The sequence below is a fragment of the Lynx rufus genome, unplaced genomic scaffold, assembly GCF_022079265.1.
Source record: "Lynx rufus isolate CCGP_SWC_20201006 ecotype Redwood Valley unplaced genomic scaffold, mLynRuf1.p SCAF_16, whole genome shotgun sequence".
Lineage (NCBI taxonomy): Eukaryota > Metazoa > Chordata > Mammalia > Carnivora > Felidae > Lynx > Lynx rufus.
The window spans coordinates 40,498,888-40,520,688 of NW_025814830.1; the positions used below are offsets into that span (position 1 = coordinate 40,498,888).

The window sequence follows — 21,801 nt, forward strand, 5'->3', positions numbered from 1 at the left end:
GTTATTATTAATATGCCCCAAATATATGCACTCTCCTTCCCCATTTTCCCTATACAATTACATTACAGTTTTTGGTATATCAACATTTAGTGTTTATGTTACTATGACTGTAAATATTATCCACAACTGAGCCATATTATCTACTATGGTTACATTTCCTTTCTTGTATGAATTTTGGATTTTTCTGATGTTAATAAATGACTCAGGTTTATTTTTGTTACTTTTCTGTAAACCTATTACCAATTTGTCCACCATGCTAAATGTTGATAAATCTCTTAAAAGATTCAAACATATCAAGTGCTCTAATAGTTTCACCTTCTGAGAGACATATCTCCTATAATCTTTCATTCACTTGCTCTTGTGTGGACTAGTTACTTTCTAAGACTACTGCAAGATTTAAGAACACAGCACTTACAAGTTAGCGATGCTTTGTGTGCATGGGCAATACTTATGGACTGGTGAACTTTATAGGAGGGTGATGATATAGCCAAGTCATTTCATTAGGAGACTTACTTTCACTGGTAGACGTCAAGACTCTCTGAAGTTGTTTTCTTTGGGGCTGGTCAGAGAATAGTCTGTTCTTCTACCTAGAGGATGTGAGCCCAGCTGCCAGGGTTATGGAAGATGAGTGGAAGAAGGAGGATGGCAGTCTCGTCATTTTGTATGCAGGTTTTCACTTAATCCTTCTATTTTCAACATGGTAGGCTCATCCTTATCGGTACCTGATGTCTATCCATAGTCTCTTTGGTTGGATCCTCTAAAAGGGTAAACTCCAAGCTCCTGCTGTGGTTGGGGAAGGGCAGTTACCTGGGTACCCAAAATGGAAGGCATCAGGCCACCTACTTAGTACTCAAACAGACTTCCAACCAGGGCTTCTGTTCACCTCCATTTTAAGAGGTGAACTTTTTTGAGTTTCTGTGGTACATTAGGCTTGCTTCTGGGTTTAGTGAATCGATTTTTTATCCAAACCAAGACACTTTTGAGAGAGAAAGAGGACACTTATTAATTATATAAGTGCAACAGATGTAAAACATATTAACCTGGGCAAATCAGGATTATGACCCTAGAATTCATCCATCTGCTTTCTAGCATCAAAACTTTTATTGCTATTGCCTTGTTAGTGCTTTTTGTTCTGATAGCTTAATGCCATTTTTTCTCCCTTTGCTGTCCTTTTAGTGGGGTTCCAGGAAAGAGGACTGGTGTGTGCATGTGTTCAGTCCACCAGCTTTGAGACGGCAGCTTCTGTTCTTCCCTCTTATAGATGAAGAAAGTAGGTATGGAGGACATATGTGACTATAGTCAGAACTCTTTTGGTTTTAAGCAGCAGAAACCTAGTCTGTTTCTTTAAGCAACAGAAACTAGCTTAAGCAGAGGACTTTTTAGCCTGCGAGATCCAAAGAAGGGCTGAATAGTCATGTTGTGGGAAAATATGGATGGAGCTGGCTATCAGTGACTCCTAGAATCAGGAATTAAAATGCCCCATATCTTGTCTCTGCTTCTTCTGTATTTCATCTTTGTTCTTTTGCACTGGCATCTAGCTTTCCTCCTGTGGCAGCAATATGACCACTGACAGTGACCCATGGTTGCTCTTATACCCAACACTCAGAGATTCCCTCCCTACCTGGCCCCAAATGCAAAAATTCCAGGAAAGAAACTTAACATTCCAGCTAGGATCAGATGCCCATCCCCCTGTCGACCAACATAGATGGGCCAGGTAGGGTATATGGAAATGCTGTTTGTGTAAAACCACGTTCAGCCTCCATTGTACCCATCTGTGAGAGAAAAGCTGGGGTCAGTGCCTAGGAGTAGGGGATAGTCCCATAGATTGCCTCAACAGTAACTTGGCCAAATCCTATGACAGTAGTGATGGGTTTGAGAAATAAAGCCAAAAAGATTACAACTCAGTACCTTACTGTGACTGTTAAAATATCAACGTTCAACCTTTTCTAGTGATAACATACATGACAGTTTGGAAGCCCTGACATTTAAGACTGTACCCTTTCTGCCTCTTCTGCACCAGCATTTGCATAGATCTACATATGTTAGAACTTGGTTTGTCTTCCTCTTCTGCATCAGACACACTATTTTATTTCCTGTAGGATAGCCTATTCTTTGCCCTTCTTATCCTTTTTTTTAAGTTTTATTTTTACATAATCTCTATATCCAGTGTGGTGCTCAAACTCACAGCCCCAAAGTCAAGAGTCACATGCTCCTCTGACTGAGCCAGCCGGGCACCCCTTACCCTTCTTTCCTGATGTAAAAAGGCCAAGAAGAAAGAAGAAAGTATTGTCAAACTCAGAATTTACACACACACACACACACACACACACACACACACACACACATATATATATATATATATATATATAAAGTTTGTTTATTTTGAGAGAGAGAGAGAGCATGAGCAGGGGAGGGGCAGAGAGAGAATCCCAGGCAGGTTCCACACCATCTGCACAGAGCCTGACATGGGGCTTGAACTCACAACCTGCGAGATCACGACCTGAGCTGAAACCAAGAGTCAGATACATAACACCTGAGCCACCCAGGCACCCCCAAACTCAGAACTTTAGAATGTTAGAGGTGGAAGAAGACTTAGAGACTCCTTAATTTTATTTCACAAAAATTTTCCTTGGCTTATTAACTTATGAGTTGTTCCCCTGACATGAGGTCTTCATGGTCAAATAAGTTTGGAAAATGCTGCATATGACTATATGTTTTTCTCTTGTCGATTAGGTACATGTTAGCCTATTAAAGAGTCTGAGAAGGCCTGCAGCAAAGAAAACTAACAATTCCTCAACTCCTTTACCAAGGAACCCTTTTTTCATTATAAGCATGCCAAGTAATAATGTTCCATGGAACATACTTTGGGAAATAATCCAACTGCTTATTTTATGAATGAGGAAATAAAGTTCATGAAGAGGCAGTAGTTACAAATTTCCAAAGCTAATGCCAGGAAGAACTAGCACTCATTTCCATTTGTTCCTGGTCGCTTGCATTGGCCAAGTGCTAATAAAAAGATAGCATCTCTCCCTCTTCCTTTTACTTAATTCACTCATTCTCTTGGAACAAGGTTCGTCTTATTCTCCAGGGTATCTTAGGTGACATCATAAAGGGAGCACAAGTTAAAGCACCAGATCTGGGAGTATCTGCTGTCAGCTCCCTTTCTCTTGATCAGACCCAACACACTTTTATTATAACAAATTATTATACCAAATATTTTGGTGTTTCCCCTTTATTCTCCTGAAATGAAATTTGTAACTTCTTTACCTACATGTATATTTTATTTTATTTTTAATGTTTATTTATTATTTTGAAAGAGAGACAGAGCGTGAGCGGAGGAGGGACAGGGAGAGAGGGAGACACAGAATTGGAAGTAGGCTCCAGGCTCTGAGCTGTTAGCACAGAGCCCGATGTGGGTCTTTAACCCATGGACTGTGAGATCATGACCTGAGCTGAAGTTGGTTGCTTAACCGACTAAGCCACGCAGGTGCCCCAACCTACATGTATATTTTAAAAATCAATATAATGCCCCAACTATAATATATAAAGGAGGAATAAAAGGCTAAGAGTTTATAATAAAATAACATGGTTTCTGTTTTTATTTTCTTAATATTTATTTATTTTTGAGGGAGAGAGAGACAGAGCATGAGCAAGGGAGGGGCAGAGAGAGAGGGAGACACAGAATCCGAAGCAGGCTCCAGGCTCAAAGCTGTCAGCACAGAGCCCAACGCGAGGCTCAATCTCACAGACCGTGAGATCATGACCTGAGCTGAAGCCAGACCCTTAACTGACTGAGCCACCCAGGTACCCCCAAAATAACATATATTTTAATATATAAATGTCTAGGCAACTCTAAGATATGATGAACTATTATTTGGTTGCTCTTGTATGTAGAGTCGTCATGAATGTAACACCCACAAATACAAAATCATACAGATATCAGACGAGCAGCTCAGAGGTACATTGTAGAGCTTGATTTTCCGAAAGAGTAAACTGCTCTCTATAAAATTCTAAACAAATGAAAATATTATTTTCTCTTAGTTTATATGGTAGTTGCAATTCTGAAACTCCATAAAAATACTTTGAGCATTTACTCTATGATAGCACTTATATCTAAGTGCTTTATATTAATTAATTCACTTAATCTTCATTGTCCATTTAGGTATGATTAATGTCCCCATTTTATACATGAGGAAACTAACAGAGAAGATAAGTAACTTCTCCAACAACTAGTAAGTGGCAGAGCAGTAGTAGATAAACCCAGGCAGCACAGACAGGCCTGAATGTTCAGTGACTGTCATCTGAAGGACTCAGCGACCAAATCACTTGGGCATTTTCTGCACAAATCGGCCAACAGAAGGCTGCTTCAGATCCTGGAAACCTGATACCCAAAAGGAAAACAGGCCAGACTGCCTCCTGACAGCTTATTTACTGTCTGCCCTGGAGAAGGATGGAACAGTGAGAGGACAGTGTTTGGGGCTGGCCTTGGACCCAGGTGCCCTGACCTCCCAGGACCTGCCAGAGTGAACTCTTCACAGAGTAGAGACAGGAAACAGCCCTGGCTTCCTTTTACCCTACCACATGTTCCACTATCTCTTGCCAAAAGTTCAGGCCAACCATGGACTACGCCATCCAGCAACTTCCCCCAGTGTATACAGAACCGAAAAAAGCAGGGAGCAGACCAAACACCTTCAGGCTGCTAGGCTGGGGAGTAAGAGTCCTGGGACTTTCCTTCTGCCCTGCAGCCTGATTGGAATCATTTCTTCCTGTAATAATCAGATGGGCCTCTGGGTTGGAAAACCCACGTCTCTTTGCTTCATCCTCTGCAGGGAAGGAGTTCTGACCCTACCCTCCTTGGAGTGAAATGACAGTTAGGATTGATGCTCTGGAGTCTGTTCCAGCTCATTGCTCATTGCTCCATGGTTTGTTTGCTCTTAGCAAATCTGCTCTGAATACATTGCATGTTCTCTGAGGGTTAGTATTTAATAATAGAACATTTATTAAGGGCTTATGTATGGCAGGCAAAGCACCAGCTTCTTCACATTCATGATCTCGTGGAATCCTCGTAACAACCCCTCTGAGATAAACATGCTTATTAACTCTATTTACAGATAAGAAAATTGAGGTCCAGAATACTTACATTTAGATACACAGGTCACACAGCCAGTAAGAGGTAGAACTGAATACAAACTCAGGCTCCCTTATTGCCAGCTTGGCTGTTGTGACGGAACTAATTAGAACTGGCCTGAGATGATACTTGAGGAAGAGGTAAACTGTTACAGGTATATTGGGACAAACTTGCATTCCTACGACTTCTATTTCCTTAACCACTCCACTTGCTTCAACTCTGTAATTCTCCAGGGTTGACAGGTATTCATTCAGTCAGCATGGTAGGGGAACTGCAGCTAGAGAGATCTTTCTGAAATGCAAATCTGCTGAAGCCTAGTCCCCAGCTAACATTTTTACCCTGATCCATGAGATAAAAACCAGGCTTCTTCACATGACACACAAGGCCCTTTATATTCTGGATCTCCCCCCGACTTCTCTGTCTCCTCCGTACTTCTCCTCAAATGCCCTGACAACCTCATGCCAGCCCCAGATAATCTGCAGACTGTTTCTTGCCGACATCTTGGTCTCTACTAAATGTTCATTTATTTATTTTGAGAGACAAAGTGCATGAGCAGGGAAAGGGCAGAGAGGGAAAGAGAGAATCCCAAGCAGGCTTCTGTGCTGTCAGCACGGAGCCTGACCTGAGCCAAAATCAAGAGTCAGATGCCTAAGCGACTGAGCCACCCAGGCGTGCCAGTCCCTACTATTTCTTATGCCACAAATGCCTTCTTTTCCCCTCACCTGTCCATCTGATTAGCTTTTTTTCATCCTTTAGGACTCTACTTAAATTTTATACTCTTTGTGAAAAGCCTTTCCTGGTTTCTCAGGTGAAATTAGTCCTCGCTTCTCCAGGCTCCATAGTACTTTACATATCAGCTCTGGACTAGAGGAGATAGTGTGATGATTTCTTCATGTCTGATGCCAACAGGTGACTGCGAACCCCTGAACACACCAGCCACCTTTTTTTTTTAATTGTGGTAATAGAAACATAACACATAATTTACCATCTTAACCATTAAAATATTTTTCTTTTATTTTTTTATTTTTAGAAAGAGAGCATGAGCAGGGGAGAGGGGCAGAGGGGGAAAGAGAGAGAATCCTAAGCAGGTTCCACGCCTCTTGTGGAGCCCAACATGGGGTTCGATCCCACGACTCTGCGATCAGGTGCCCCTCATCTTAACCATTTTTAAATGTACAGTTCAGTAGCTTTAAGTATATTCATACTACTGGGCAACCAGTACCGCCACCCCTCCATGGAACTCTTTTCGTCTCTGTACCCATTAAATACTAACTCTCATTTTCCCCTCCCTCAGCGCCTGGCAATCCCCATTCCCTCTGTCTGTGTGAATTTGACTACTCCTTCCATTCAGTTTTATATTCCCCACATCTCACACACTGCTTTGCACAAAGTAAGTACTTAATGAATGTTTGTTGAGAGAGTGCACGAAATCTTTTCTCTAAGAAGCATGGAACACATCTCTTAAATTTCTTTGCACCTGCCTTTATGATAAATAGATTTCCTAGATCTTCAACTGGAAATTCTGGGATTTCCAAGCTCTTCCAGTGTTCAGGTTTCCCAAGAGCAGAAGTTGTCGAAACAAGTTCTCACTAGGAGGGAATTTTACCCTCTTTTACTTAGAAACGCCTAAAGTTTTCATTGCAGTTGGGTTGTAGACATGCTGTCCAAATCAGCTGGGAGAAGAAGAACTGAGGCAAAGTGACAGGATGCATATGGATGTTCCGTCAGAACCTTCTGCATTTCACAACTTGGCTTCTTGACACACACACACACACACACACACACACACACACACACACACCATAGATATACTATGTGTGTGCTACATATATAGCAGTATATGTGTATGGGTATGTATATATATACACTTCTGTTCAAAGTTCTAACGCATGTATTTCCCTTAATTCCTCCCATCTGGGCAAAGGTTTCTGCCATAATTCCAGCTAACGTAGCAACAGAGACAGCTGCATTTGTTTTGTCCTTTCGTCTTCTTAAAGAACGCATGTTGGTAGCCTGTAACTTTCTATGTCTTCAGAATCGCACTTCACGTACACATTGTTTAAGAAGAAATTTTTTAAATATTTTGGAAAAACGATGCAGTGCCAATTTGTGGATCAGAAATGATTTTGAGGGGCACCTGGCTGGCTCAATTGGTGGAGCATGTGACCCTTGCTTTCAGGGTTGTGGGTACAAGCCTCACGTTGGGTGTAGAGATTACTTAAAAATAAAATCTTTTTTTTTTTTTTTTTTTTTTTTTAGAGAGAGAGCACAACTGGTAGAGGGAGAGAGAATCTTAAGCAGGCTCCATGCTCAGCACAGAGCCTGATGCAGGGCTCAATCTCATGACCCTGATATCATGACCTGAGCTGAAATCAAGAGTCGAATGCTTAATCGACTGAGCCGCCCAGGTCCCCTAAAAATAAGATCTTAAAATGATTTTGACCCCATTCCCTTTGGAAAATAAAAACTGACTGTTGATAGTTAAGAAAATTCCAAGAAGTGTAATAGGTTATGTCCAAATCACGTCACCCTTATTAAGCTGGCACTTAGATTTTTCCCAGGCAGTGTTGTTACTTTCTAAACCATGGTGTAACTCCTAGTCTCCCACCCAGGGTTTTTTCCTAACCTCCCATACTACTGCATCCTGGCTCCTTATTAGAGTCACCTGGAGAGCATAAAAATCATAAAAATAAATTAAAACATTTTTTAAAAAGCCCTTAGTCCTAACCCCTATGAATCAGAGTCTTAGGTGTGAGGTGGGGGCCCAGACATTTTAAACATTCTCCAGGGAATTGTAATGTGTAGCAAGGGTAGGAAATCACTACGCTAGAATGATGGTGTTGTGCAGAGGCAACATGTGGGCTTTGTAGCCATACTTTGGTGTGGGTAGCAGGGTTCTTCTTTCTGGTCTAGTCCACACCATGTACGTATTAGTACATAATGCAAACTCCATCAGGACCTCTGATGCGTCAGTGACTGGTTTTCTCTGGCCTTTGGTTCCTGAGGCATCGTGCACAGAATCTAGAATTCCATTGAGTAGATGCCCTCAAGAGAGTGTCCTGTCCTTCCCCTGTGGACAATTCCAGCTAGACCTGAAGCTGTGTGATCGGGGTTTGCCTGGGGTGATGCAGGATGCCCCAAAAGAAACCCAAACCTATGGTCAGCCAGTAGCCCAGTTACAGCTCCCCCTGCTCCCTGCCCTGGCTCCATCCAAATAAAGAACTTTGATGGGGCAGGGAAAAGGTCAGATTTTCTCCATCGCTTCCTTTTGCATATTGGATTTCCTAGTAACTGCACATATTTAAAAGCAAGGTTTATAGAGTTAGCCCTGATGCAGGTTTGAACTCTGGCGTGTCCTGGAGCAAGTCACTGAAACTGCTCTAAATCCTCTTTTCCCTAATTTTAAACTGAACCTAACAGCACCTGTCTTACAGGATTAAATGAGATACTGTGTGCCAAGGGCTTAGCACAGTGACTGAAACGTCATATAAACACTCAGTAAGTAAATGGTAGTAGTGAGCCTTTTGCAGGCATTCATCCCGTGGGAGGCATCAAGCTCAGGCGGGGAGCAGGACTGGGGTCCCTTAGCAGGGTGTTTGCTGGGGAGAGCCTCCCAGGCCAGCAAAGTGGAGCCCTTTCCCCACGCGAGGTCACGGAGCACAGTTTAAAAGCTGAGATTGTAATCACCTTTTAAGGACAAAGCTCCCCATCTCCTCTCCCACAAGCAGCAGCCTGCTGCCTTTGCACACACTCCGGCCATTTTTCCTGCCTTCTTTGTTCTATTTCCGTGCCTGTGGGGGTGAAGGAAAGCTGCCGCCTTCCTCAGGTTGCTATTTAAAGACATTGTGAAAGATGCTGCGGCGACCGCTCCTGGCCCTGCCACTGAGAGGGGGATACAGCCCAGTGGGCACGGGTCTGGCCCCTCGAAGCCCTGGATAGCGTGCCTCCGCCTAAGCCAGCCTAAGGGCACGCCGTTAGGGGTTGTGTCGGTGAGTCTGATCGCCCACTTTTTGTTTAGGACTCCCGAACTGTCACCCCTACCAGGGGTTAACCATAGTGTCTGTCTTGGTCTTTGTCCCTAAACTGCCAACCTGTCTACGTCCCTGCATTTTCGGCACTTGACCAGTTAAAAATCTCCCCCTTCATTCTTCAGTGAAAATCACACATGATACTCCCCTCATCCTCTCCCCACCCTTTTCTCCAATTTGCACTTGAGATACCCTCCGCATTTAACAGCCAGACACAAACCAGAAAGGGTAAAAATGCCATTTATCTCTAGGTCTAGCAGAGAAAAATACTTTGGAAATAAAAGGGTTTTGAAAAGCTCAGTAACCTCCGGTTAATAATAATGCTTCCGTGAACTTCAGCATGTTTGAGGGTCTCTGTCAGGCATGGATAGAAATCTCTTAGACAATAGTAATCCTGTCTTTCCTTGCCGACCTTTCCATCGTTTTTTCAGTGAGGTGTCTCAAAAGCCCAGTCTTTCTATTTGAATCAGTCTTAATTTCTTTTTCATACACCCATCAAAGTGAAGGTTTGGGTTTTGTCAGTAAAGCATTTATTTTTCGTCAGGCCAGAGCTCCCTGAATGATGTCCGAATTGTCTATCCCCTTTCTCCTTCCCCAATTTATTTGTTTCCTGCCCATTATCTTAGAGAGGCTACATGCTTCCAAGACCTCAGAGCCTGGCTCCTGCCTGATTGCCCAGCAGAGTTCTTTCTGGTGTCTGCAGCCCTGTGGAATAGCACGGGCAGTTGTCAGGAACCCATTGTCAGGGACCGGTTCTGGCCCTGATCCTGCACTCAGACTGCATTAAATCCCTTTTCTCCTTCTTTCACCTGTTCTTCTAATTCCCCTTCGTCTTCCTAACACATTTTTTTTTCTTTTTTTTTGGCCTCTTCTCTCTTTCATTTTCAGAGCTGTGCCTTTCCCCTCATTTTCTTAGCCCCGTGGTGGCAAATCCAATTATTTCAATGTCAGAGTAATAATAGCAACACTACTTTGAATTATGTATCACTTGGCTTATCATAGCAGAGTACTCTCACATGCATCGTCTCTTTTGATCCTACAATCCACCTGTAAGGTAGGCAGTGTGCTTTTACGCTGCCCACTTCGGCAGAGGGAACATAATAGCCACTTCACGAGGCAGAAAAATGTAGTCATTAATAAAGAACACTGGCTTCAAGTCAGGCTGCCAGGGTCGGAATGCTGGCTTTGCTTGTTACTAGCTGTGTGGCCGTGGGCACATTGGAGATAATAATAGTACCTCTCTCATTGCGTTGTTGTAAGGATTAAGTGAGTTACTATAGATGAGATGCTTAGAACCATACCTGGCACATAACAGGTATTATGTAAGGATTGGCTGTTGTTATCATTCATTCATTCATTCATTCATCAAAAATTTTCTACACACCAGGGGCGCCTGGGTGGCTCAGTCAGTTAAGCATCTGACTCTTGGGTTTGGCTCAGGTTATGATCTCATGGTTCGAGAGTTCGAGCCCCAAGTAGGTCTCTGTGCTGACAGCACAGAGCCTTGCTTCGGATTCTTTCTCTCCCTCTCTCTCTGCCCCTCTCCCCAACCTCTCAAAATAAGTAAATAGACACACACACAAAAATGTACCAAACACCAGAGCTGCTACATGCCAGGCTCTGTCCTAGGCCTCAAGAATAGAAGAGTAACAAGAAGGACACAGATTACAGTATTAGTGGGGGAGACTGGCACCCCCCCCACACACACACTTATTTAGCATTCACCATACACAGGTCTTTGTGCTTGGATCTTTACAGACATTAACTCTCATTCTTACCACCTTACAAGGAGGCAGTATTATCCCCATTTTGCAGATGAGATCACTGGGGTTCCTAGAACTGAAGTCTTTTGCTCAAGATTCCCTAGCTAGTGACTGGGAGCATCAAAATTCACCCCACCTGATCCACCTGCCTCTGGGCCATTAGGTTCAGCTCTGCATGTCTGTCTCCCCCACCCAGTGGTGAGCTCCTGAAGGGCGGGCACAGGTCCTCTTACCCAGAATGCTTAGCAGAGCCTCCTGCACATGGTTTGGGAAAAGGTGGCTGAGTTGTGCTCTGTTGATGATCCTTGACTCTCTGTACTTAGCCCCATCTGTCCACTCTCACTGCCCTCAGCCACCAAGTCATACACTGGTCTTAACAGGGAGACACAGTCATCAAAATGAGGGCCCTTAGCAGTTGGCCTGCGGCTTTCTGACAGATTCATCCTATGCCAAACGCTTATTCTGATATTTTGTAAACAGAACTAGGCAGATTCTGGGGTCTTCTCCTCTTCTGAGCCTCAACGTAGAGAATCTTTTTGCCTGCCAGGCCAGTTTCTACCCACTAACTCTGGTTTTCACCACCCCAACCCCCCATTCTCTTGTCTGCCCCTACCTTTTATTTCAATGTCTAAATGTCCCTGTTTCTGTCTTTGTGCCCAATATTTTTTCTTAGCCACAATGGTAGGTTGATAGGATTGTATGGAATTTAGTTTTCTTTCTTTCTCATCTTTTTTTTGCCTTATCTGTTGGTTCTATGGGAAGATTGGATTTCTAAGTACAATTAGTGTATGCTAGCATTTAACTTTTTTATCCTTTTATATTTAAAAATTGGGGGCGCGCGCCTGGGTGGCTCAGTCAGTTAAGCGTCCAACTTCAGCTTAGCTCATGATCTTGCAGTTTGTGAGTTCAAGCCCCGTGTCGGGCTCTGTGCTGACAGCTCAGAGCCCGGAGCCTGCTTCAGATTCTGTGTCTCTCTGTCTGCCCCTCTCCCACTCACACTCTCTCTCTCTCTCTCTCAGAAATAAATAAACATTAATTAAATTTTTTTTAACATTTATTTATTTCTGAGAGAGAGAGAGAGAGCATAGGGAGGGGCAGAGAGAGAGGGAGACACAGAATCTGAAGCAGGCTCCGGGCTCTGAGCTGTCAGCACAGAGCCCAACACAAGGCTTGAACTCACGGACCGCAAGATCATGACCTGAGCTGAAGTTGGACGCTTAACTGACTGAGCCACCCAGGCGCCCCTATCCTTTTAAATTTAGCGGCCCATTTTCCCTTAAACATTAAGAAATTATAGATGGGAAATCCTCTGTTAGATAACATCTTTCTAGAGTTTATATTTCTGTAAATGTCTTACTTGTGACCATTTGTGTTGTGTCCTGTCCCACATAATAACAGAAGAATAGCAATTTCATCCACCTAAATTCCATTTGTAAAATCACCTTGAAGTATAAAAGACTTAAAATATTAAAATAATTTGGGGTGCCTGGGTGGCTCAGTTGGTTAAGCACCTGACTTCGGCTCAAGTCACGGTCTCACGGTTCATGAGTTCAAGCCCCACATCGGGCCTCGCGCTGATGGTTTGGAGCCTGCTTGGGATTCTCAGTCTCCCTCTCTGTCTCTGCCCCTCCCCAGCTTGCAGTCTCCCTCTCTCTCTCCCAAAAATAAACATTAAAAAAAATTTAATATTAAAATAATTTGTGAAAAATGTAAATGAATCTAATTACAAAATGTCTTTACAAATGGAGCTTGTATTAGGTAGTTTTTTGACTAGAGGCTTGTTTTCTTCCTCTGTTCCAGATATTATAGGTTGTGGTTATATTGCTTTCATAATCAAATAAATAAATACATTTAGGAATTAAAAAGAAGAAAGATACTTGCCATTTATTTCTTCTTTTGATCTTAACTCAAAGATATAAATAGCAACCACTTCAAGGATGTTTGGGGTCAAGGTCATTGAAAGAGTCAAAACTGCTTTCCTGCTTTGCCATTGAAAATGCACCTGTGTGCCCAAGGCAGTCTTTTGCTCACACCGTTTCCTTATTAGTATGCCCTGCCTCATCTGGTCTTTTGTTTTTTTTTTTTTTTTTTAATTTTTTTTTTTCAACATTTATTTATTTCTGGGACAGAGAGAGACAGAGCATGAACGGGGGAGGGGCAGAGAGAGAGGGAGACACAGAACCGGAAACAGGCTCCAGGCTCTGAGCCATCAGCCCAGAGCCCGATGCGGGGCTCGAACTCACGGACCGCGAGATCGTGACCTGGCTGAAGTCGGACGCTTAACCGACTGCGCCACCCAGGCGCCCCTCATCTGGTCTTTTGTAAGCCATGTCTAACCCTAAAGACTGCCCTTGTCCCTGAAGCATCAGCTTTGTGTGCTTCAAGGAGCTGAAAGGAAGGGGGAAGGGAGGTGAGAAAGTGTGTGTGTGTGTGTGTGTGTGTGTGTGTGTGTGTGTGTGTGTGTGTGTGTTTGCGTTGTAGACGCTGCTTTTAGGCAACAGGCTTGAGCAATGGAAACCTGAGAAAGGTAAAAGGGCCCACAGTGACCCCAGGCTGAATTGCAGACAGGTTCATTAGGCAACCCACCTCAAAATATGTCGACCAATGGACTACTTACAACCAGGCACAGGTACCCAAAAGAGGAAAATTCCATATGCTCGCATATCTTCTCTTTTCCCCTCCTTAACTACAGCCCCATCACTGCCAACTGGCCGACTGTCTCCTTTGCTGTCCTGCCCGCTGATCCTTTGCAGTGTGTTCAATAAACTTTTCTCTCCTTTGTTCTCCCTTGGTTGAACTCTTCCACCACCCACATTCTGATCAGGTCCGTCCCCCCCACGTGTGTGTGTGTGTGTGTGTGTGTTGCATGCAAGCTCAAAATTCTTTTAATAAAACACCTGAATGAACCCCACCCCTTTCCAAAGAGTTTTCAGACTAAGAACCTAGGTACTTGTTTAAGATATCCCTGGCTCAGGAGCTTCTCAGATGGTGAATATGTTTCTTTCAACCATCAGCTACAAAAAGCTAAGCTAGATCTCCTCTGTATGAGAGCACCCACCCCCACTCACACCTTTACCCCCTCTACGTTTCCCTGGAGTCCTTGGGCCTTGATGCTTGAGGGGGGAGGAAGAGCAGGTGTGTTGAACTCTTAATGAAAGGCTTCCTCCATGGGATTGCCTATATCCTGCCCACCACAGTGGCTCCTGTGAGTAACTTTACCTTTGAACTCTCCTTGTATTCAGCCCCTGATCCGTGGGATTTGGTGACAATCCCTGGCTGGCAGGAAGCTTTGATCCTTGGGGAGTCCAGAGGAAGTCCTGTGATGTGTGGGATCCCCAGTGATACAGGGAATGGGAAGAAGCCTTGCCAGGGTGGATTGCTAAAATAGACCCATTAATTAAGAAGGAGCCTTTGCCTAACACTCAGTTACCCAAAAAAGGAGATCCGGTAATTGATAACAAGGAACTCAGCACCCCTCAAGTATGAAGTGGTGTTGGCACAAGTATTATTGTTATTTTAAGGACACAGCAGTGCCAAGGGGAAAATTCCTACCCACACCAGGAAAGAGCAGAGTACCTTAGCAGAACAGAATGCCTTAGAAGCTCCCTTTTTAACAAGTAAAAGCTAACCTTATTTTGAATGTTAGGAGGCTCTAGCAAAAATTCTCGAAGATATTTCTGAGTAGGTGAAAGATTCCTCTAGAAGAAGAAGAGAAAAGAAGACCTTGTAATAAACACTGGGAACTCTAGAATTTCTGTGTAAGAGACACTTTGGGCTTAATGCCATTGTAAAAGGGTGTCAGGAGACTTTCTTTAAACTGTATTTGCGGGCCACCTGGGTGGCTCGGTCGGTTAAGCATCCAACTCTTGATTTCCGCTCAGGTCATGATCTCACGGTTCATGAATTCAAGCCCCGAGTCAGGCTCCACACTGACAGCTTGGAGTCACTTGGAATCCTCTCTCTCTTTCTCTTTCTCTTTCTCTCCGCCTCCCTGATCGTGCTCACATTCTTTCTCTCTCTCTCTCAAGATAAATAAATAAATAAACCTTTACAAAAGTAAATAAAATAAACCTCACATAACAGGCAGGCTGGGCTCGCTTAGAATCTGCGTTTAACTGAGGGTACTTGAGGCTGAGGGGACTTGATCAATGGCTTCCCCAAGCCACTCGGCAGAGCCACCCTTTGGCTACACATAAAAGTCTGAGTGAAGCCCCCGTCGCCTGATGGGGAAATGTTCTCCCTACACCCACCTCCACAGGCAGAAATCACTTCCTTTGCTTCCACAGAAGCGCGGAGCTTATCTCTGCGAGAGGAGGTCGTACGTCTGGTGTGTGTGTGTCTGCCTCCCCGCTGGGCTGTGGCTGCCAGAGGGTAGGGTTCGTGCATTATTCATCCTTCTGTCACCAGCACGCTGCCTGGGCACGAAGCAGGCCCTTAATAATGATTATTGAATGAGTGAGTAATCATGAGGCACTAGCTCTGGGGAGTCATCCTCTTTCGGGAATCATCCCTCCTTCTCGTGCCGCCAGCCTCGAGGAAAGAAAGAGAGGTTACCAGAGGGCAGCGGGGGAGCACCCCAGTCAGCACCAGACACGCCTGCGCGGAAGACCCACTCCTGTATGTCTCAGCAGCTCCTTGAGAAAACCCAGGAAACGGCTGCACGAGGCCTGGGGCGGAGTGTCTGTGAGGTGGGCCCACGGGACTCGGGCGCTCGGTGTAGTGACCCAGGGCAAAGAGCTCCGAGAGTTGTCTGCAGGGCCCACTGCGTAATATGTGGCGCCCAGTGAAAATGAGAATGTGGTGTCCCTGATTCAAAGAAATGAGGAAAACATGCCATTAATGATATGTAAATATAAGTTTGTTTCCTCTCTTTCACAGTCTTTTGCTCCTTCGACTTGTCACGTGTGTATGATTTGCTGCTAATGCTGTTCGAAGTAGAGGAAATTTTGAATGTGAGCTTACTAGCACAAAGTTTGCAGTAGCTCCTTATATTGTGCAATGCCAGTTTTAAATGCAACTATAAGACTATTTAACTCATATGTAGAATCACCAAAATTACATGAATTGTATTCTGTGGCTTGTGCACGCATATGTGTTTCCTTCTTAGCAGAACAGTGGAACCTTTGCACAAAACTAACTCAACTGCTTTTGTCTCACTTCTTGATTCATGCGCATGCTGCCAACACTCTTTAACTTCAGTCTACTGATGAATAAGAGGGGACTGAAAGGAACAAGAACTGTGTATTGTCATCATTTTCAGAGCAAATGGTTGGCTAAAACAGAAAAGCAACACGAAGGATGTAGTAGGGTATCTGACTCATCCATGTGTCTTAGAAAGCCATTGCCTTCTTTCTGTGTTTGAAGCAAGTTCTGATTCATCAGGGAAGTGTGGCCTCTCAGGGCTGTTAGTGCCTCCATTTGCTCAGTCACCATCATGACAAGCATGCTGCCCTTTTACTGGCTTCAAGTCTTATTGAATCCCCACACATTGTGGGTCCATCGGAATTCTGTGCTCAAGGGGCATGGCCGATGCTGTGGACAGAACGCACTGGCAAAGAATGGTGGACACACATGTGGGACATATCTCGTCTGCTCACACTGAGGCTCCTTTGTCCCATTGTACTTCGCTTTCAAAACACAAAGTCAAAGACAAAATTAAGAATTTTAAGACAATAGGGGCACCTGGGTGACTCGTTTGAGTGTCCGACTCTTGATTTCAGCTCAGGTCATGATCCCGTGGTTGTGGGATTGAGCCCTGCGTCAGGCACCACACTGAGCACAGAGCCTGCTTAAGATACTCTGTCTCTTTCCCTCTGCCCCTATCCTCCCGCCCCCATGCTCTCTCTTTCTCAATAATAATAATAATAATAATAATAATAATAATAAATTGTAAAAGAATGGTGAAAGAAAGAATTTTAGGGGCACCTGGGTGGCTCAGTTGGTTAGGTGTCTGACTCTTGATCTCAGCTCAGGTCAGGATGTCACGGTTCGTGAAATTGAGCCCTGCTTTGGGTGCTGCACAGACAGCATGGAGCCTGCTTGGGATTCTCTCTCTCTCCCTCTCTCCCTCTCTCCCTCTCTCCCTCTCTCCCTCTCTCCCTCTCTCCCTCTCTCCCACCCCCTGCCCCTGCTAGTGCCCACTTGCTCTCCGTCTTTCTCTCTCTAAATAAATAAATAAACTTAAAATTAAAAAGAATTGTAGGACAACAAAAGCAGATCATTGAACCAAGCATGTGGCCCTGTTGATTGGGGGACCTGCTGTGACTGCACAGATCACACAGCCATGAAGCGAGCCTGGTTGTCTGGCATCATTTCAATAGATATTCTTTTTTTTTTTTTTTTTTTTTCAACGTTTATTTATTTTTGGGACAGAGAGAGACAGAGCATGAACGGGGGAGGGGCAGAGAGAGAGGGAGACACAGAATCGGAAACAGGCTCCAGGCTCCGAGCCATCAGCCCAGAGCCTGACGCGGGGCTCGAACTCACGGACCGCGAGATCGTGACCTGGCTGAAGTCAGACGCTTAACCGACTGCGCCACCCAGGCGCCCCTCAATAGATATTCTTAAAATTTTTAGTTTTTACCAAGTGAGAAACTGGCCAGGAGTAGCATGCATACGTGCCTTCTTTCATTCATAAATCTTTTAGGTATCTGCCACATGACAGTCACTGTATGAGGCATTGGGACTTCACCAGAATGAACAAGGCAAGATATGGCCTCAGTGTCAGTAGTATATGTGATCTAGTGAGGAAAACGTACTTTTAATTACACAATAAATATTTAAGCTATAGTTGTGATACGAGTTACAAACTGAACAATAGGCATGAGTATACTTGGGTGGCTCAGTCAGTTAAGCGCCCGAGTTCGGCTCAGGTGATGATCTCGCAGTCTGTGGGTTCAAGCCCCGCATTGGGCTCTGTGCTGACAGCTCAGAGCCTGGAGCCTGCTTCAGATTCTGTGTCTCCCTCTCTCTGCTCCCCTGCTCACACTCTGTCTCTTTCTCAAAAATGAATAAACATTTTAAAAATTTAAAAAAAAGATGCAATTTTGAAACACCATGATACTATTTTTCACTTACTGGATTAGCAAAGGTAAGAGTTTACAGTACATAGCACTGAGGAGAATATGGGGAAACAGGTATTTTCACAGTGTTAGGTAAAAATGTAGGTTGTTGCAATCTCTCTGGCCACATCTATCAAAATTTTATGTGTGCATGAACTCTTGACCCAGAGATTCCATTTCTAGATATTTGTCCTATAAATATACTTGTTCATGTCTGCAAAGACTTAAGTAGCAGAGTCTTTATTGCATCAATATTTGTAATAGCAAAAGAGTTTTTTAAATGAGTTTAATTGGGAGTGTGTATAAATAAGTTGTGTGACATTCATCCTATACAGCCAATTATACAAAAGATCTTCAAAGTATATTAAGTCACCAGGTATCATGGCACATAACAGCGTAGAATATAATTCTGTGCTTTTAAAAAGGGATGGGGAGAAGGACCTGGATGGCTCAGTCAGTTAAGTGCCCAACTTCAGCTCAGGTCATGATCTCATGGTCCCTGGGTTTGAGCCCCAGTTGGGCTCTGTGCTGACAGCTCAGAGCCTGGAGGCTGCTTCAGATTCTTTGTCTTCCTCTTTCTCCCTGCTCCTCCCCCGCTCATGCTCTGTCTTGCTGTCTCTCAATAAATAATTAATAAATGAATGAATGAATGAATGAATGGAGGGGGGGGAACATATATGCTTGTAAACACCTAGCACATTTCTCAGAATTAAGTATGATATTCTCTGAGAAAGAAAACTAAGAGTCTGGAGTACAAGAGAGACTAATATTTTTCATACATAATTTTTTGTATTGTATTACCTTTTCTTTTTTTTTCTTAAAGTTTATTTATTTATTTTTTTGAGAGAGAGAGAGAGAGAGAGAGAGAGGGAGAGAGAGAGAGAAACAGAGTGTGAATAGGGGAGGGGCAGAGAGAAAGGGGGACACTGAATCCAAAGCAGGCTCCAGGCTCTGAGCTATCAGCACAGAGCCTGATGCCAGCCTCAAACCCATGGACTGTGAGGTCATGACCTAAGCTGAAGTCGGGCTCTTAACTGATTGAGCCACCCAGGTGCCCCTTACCTTTTCAGTAAAAATAAATAAGAACACAGGTTCTGGATGTTTAGAATCTGGCTCCACCATTTTTTTTTAGCTGAGTAATCTTGGGAGGTTACTTACCCCTCTAATCTTCTATGTTCTCATCTGTAAAACGAGGCTAATAACTTTCCTTTATATGACCAGCATAAAAATTAGATAACATATGAAAAATACCTAGTACAGTACGTGATCCAAAAATAGTAGCTTTTGAGGCACTGAGCCCAGACCAGAAGTAATTTCACAAGTAGTCGCAGACAAGTCATGTGACCCCCTGTGACCTAGTGTCTTCAGTCCCCTAGTTTGACCACTTGATCCCTAAGGCCTCTTAGGGGCAGAGGGAAAGAGAGAGAGAATCTCAAGCAGGCTTCACCCTCAGCATGGGCCGGACATGGGCTTGATCCCACAACCCTAGGATCATGAACTGAGCTGAAATCAAGAGTGGGACACTGAACTGATTGAGCCACCCATGCACCCCTGAAACCTGTTTCTTTCTAGAAGCTCTAACTGCAAAGCCAGGAAGATTTTGAAGGAAATTAGGAGCTCCTGGGAGTAGGTGCTTTGGCACCCTCCCAATTCCGTGTCAGAGCATAAGATGAGAACATGGGACGTGAGGACTGGGTGTGGCTCTGTCTACACAGCCCTCTCGTCTCCTGTTACAGGGTTGCAATTGAAAACCAAATTATAGTGACTTAGGAAGGGCATGGAGATGGAAGTGTGATGGAAAAATTTTTTTAATGTTTATTTATTTTTGAGTGAGAGAGAGAGAGAGAGAGAATGTGGGTGAGAGCATGCAAGCAGGGGAGGAGCAGGGATTGAGGGAGACAACAGAATCTAAAACAGGCTCCAGGCCCTGAGCTGTCAGCACAGAGCCTGACACGGGGCTCAAACCCACAAACGAGAGATCATGACTTGAGCCGAAGTCGGATGCCTAACCAACTGGGCCACCCAGGTGCCCCTGTGGTAGAAAAGTTTTAAAGTAGTGGCAAGGAAAGGCATGCTTGTTGAAGAGAGAGCCTTCTGGGTTTCATATGATAGATGTCTGCATATGGGTGTCAGCAGAGGGCTTTGTGGGAGCTAGAGAGGAAGATGCTGGTAATTGTGCTCTAGGAGTAACCATGTCTGGGCACTATTCCCTGTCTGTGGTTCTAAGGTTTTTGCTATGCTTTGGGACTGAAGGAAGGGGTCTGGGATGTATACTTTGGCCTGGAGATATTGGGGAGTAGCAGCCCCCAAGGCCAGTGTAGTGAGGTGTCAGGGGTCATGAGAAACCCCAGAGGAAGCCTATCTCAGTACAGCTGCTCCTCCTTCCATCTGAGAAGGCCGTGCATTATCTTCTTAAGGGAGCCTGCAAGTTTTCTCACAGAACTTCTCAGACAGGAGAAGGCAAATAGCTCTTTGTGAGCAATTTTGGAACAGTAGACAGATAGTCATGACACTGTCTCTCTCATACAGGTGCTGAGGGATGTCCTTAAGGATCTCTACCACCTGCTGAAACACGTGGTGCATTTGGAGCCCGATGATGTGGCCAAGCTCCACGCCCAGCTGGCCCTTGAAGAGCTGGATGAGATCATGAGAAACTTCCTCTTCCCACCACAGAAGCTGGAGAAAAAGATTGTGGTCCTGCCCTAGACCTGGCTCTAAGGACATCAAGGAGGTAGAGGACCAAGAGCAGTGCCCAGTCCTTCCAGCAGGTGGCCCCACTGCCTCTTTGGTGCTGGCAATATGGCTGACCCCGGATGGCTTTATGTGTCTGGTCATTTGTGCCTTCAGGCTGACCTTCCTAAAGCATCTATTTAGCATCCTGCATCCAGCCTGAAGCATGTGTCATTAGAAGACAAAAGATTACAAATCTCATTTATCTGCACATTTTTCACTGGCCTGGAGCATTTAGAGAAGGAAGTCTACTTGATGGAAATATATATATATATATATATTTCGATGGAAGTACATTTTTAACACAACTGGTAGAATTTGATTAATTGACCATTCTCTTATTGTGACTTGAACAGAAGAGGTTGACCACCCTCCTGAGTGGCACATGTGTCATATATCTTGACATTCTTTCATAGAGAGATTGTTCTTCCTTGTGATAATGAGGAGCAGCCAGCTACTCATCCTTGGCTACTCAAGAGGCTTATCAGAGTATAGAGATGCAGTTGGAGGTAGGGAGGGGAAGGAAACTGTTATCAAAACATGCAAAATGGAATAAAATTATTTTGGCTGGAAAGAATAATAGGTCTGAATCTGGTCTTCGGCTATTGGGATGAAAAGCTGTGGCACTGAGGAGGATTTGCACTCCAGAGAAGAGAGTCAAGCTTGTTGAATCTTCCAGAGATGAAGAGTAGCCCTGTGTTTGTCCTCCCGGGCCATTTTCTTAGCTCCCCCTGCTGCTATTTGCACGAAAGGGCCCTGATTATAGAAGAGAGCCATAAACATCTCAGATGAGAGAGTTTATATATAGCATTTGGTCGCTCTGCTCCTTCAGGAAGGAATGCTTAGACAATGGGTTAATTAAATGTGTGCTGGAAAGCGTGTAGCATATTGGTGACCTGAAGCAAGGTTTATTGAAATCCTATCAGATGTAGCACTGTGGGCTCCTCTTTATTTATGTATTTCGGCCACTGAATTTTGATTGCAGCTAAAAGAGAAGAGAAAAAGGAGAGATTGGCTGAGTGCTTCGGATGAACCCTCCCTGTTGTCAACACCTCAGCAAGGCTAACCCAGAGCTCCTTGACCAGTCCTCA

General features: G+C 44.2%; 1 protein-coding gene and 1 pseudogene across 1 annotated transcript in view; both read left to right on the top strand.

Moving 5' to 3' along the window:
* The window catches only part of LOC124511646 (mesoderm-specific transcript homolog protein-like), a 29,511-nt pseudogene extending 13,822 nt beyond the window's left edge, over nt 1–15,689 (top strand).
* TANGO6 (transport and golgi organization 6 homolog) overlaps nt 1–21,557 on the top strand; it is a 194,872-nt gene extending 173,315 nt beyond the window's left edge. The window contains exon 18 of the mRNA XM_047078653.1: nt 20,510–21,557. Coding sequence (XP_046934609.1) covers nt 20,510–20,686 — 177 coding nt within the window. The 3' untranslated portion in view covers nt 20,687–21,557. The remainder of the gene's footprint in view (nt 1–20,509) is intronic.
* The last annotated feature ends 244 nt before the right edge of the window (nt 21,558–21,801 follow it).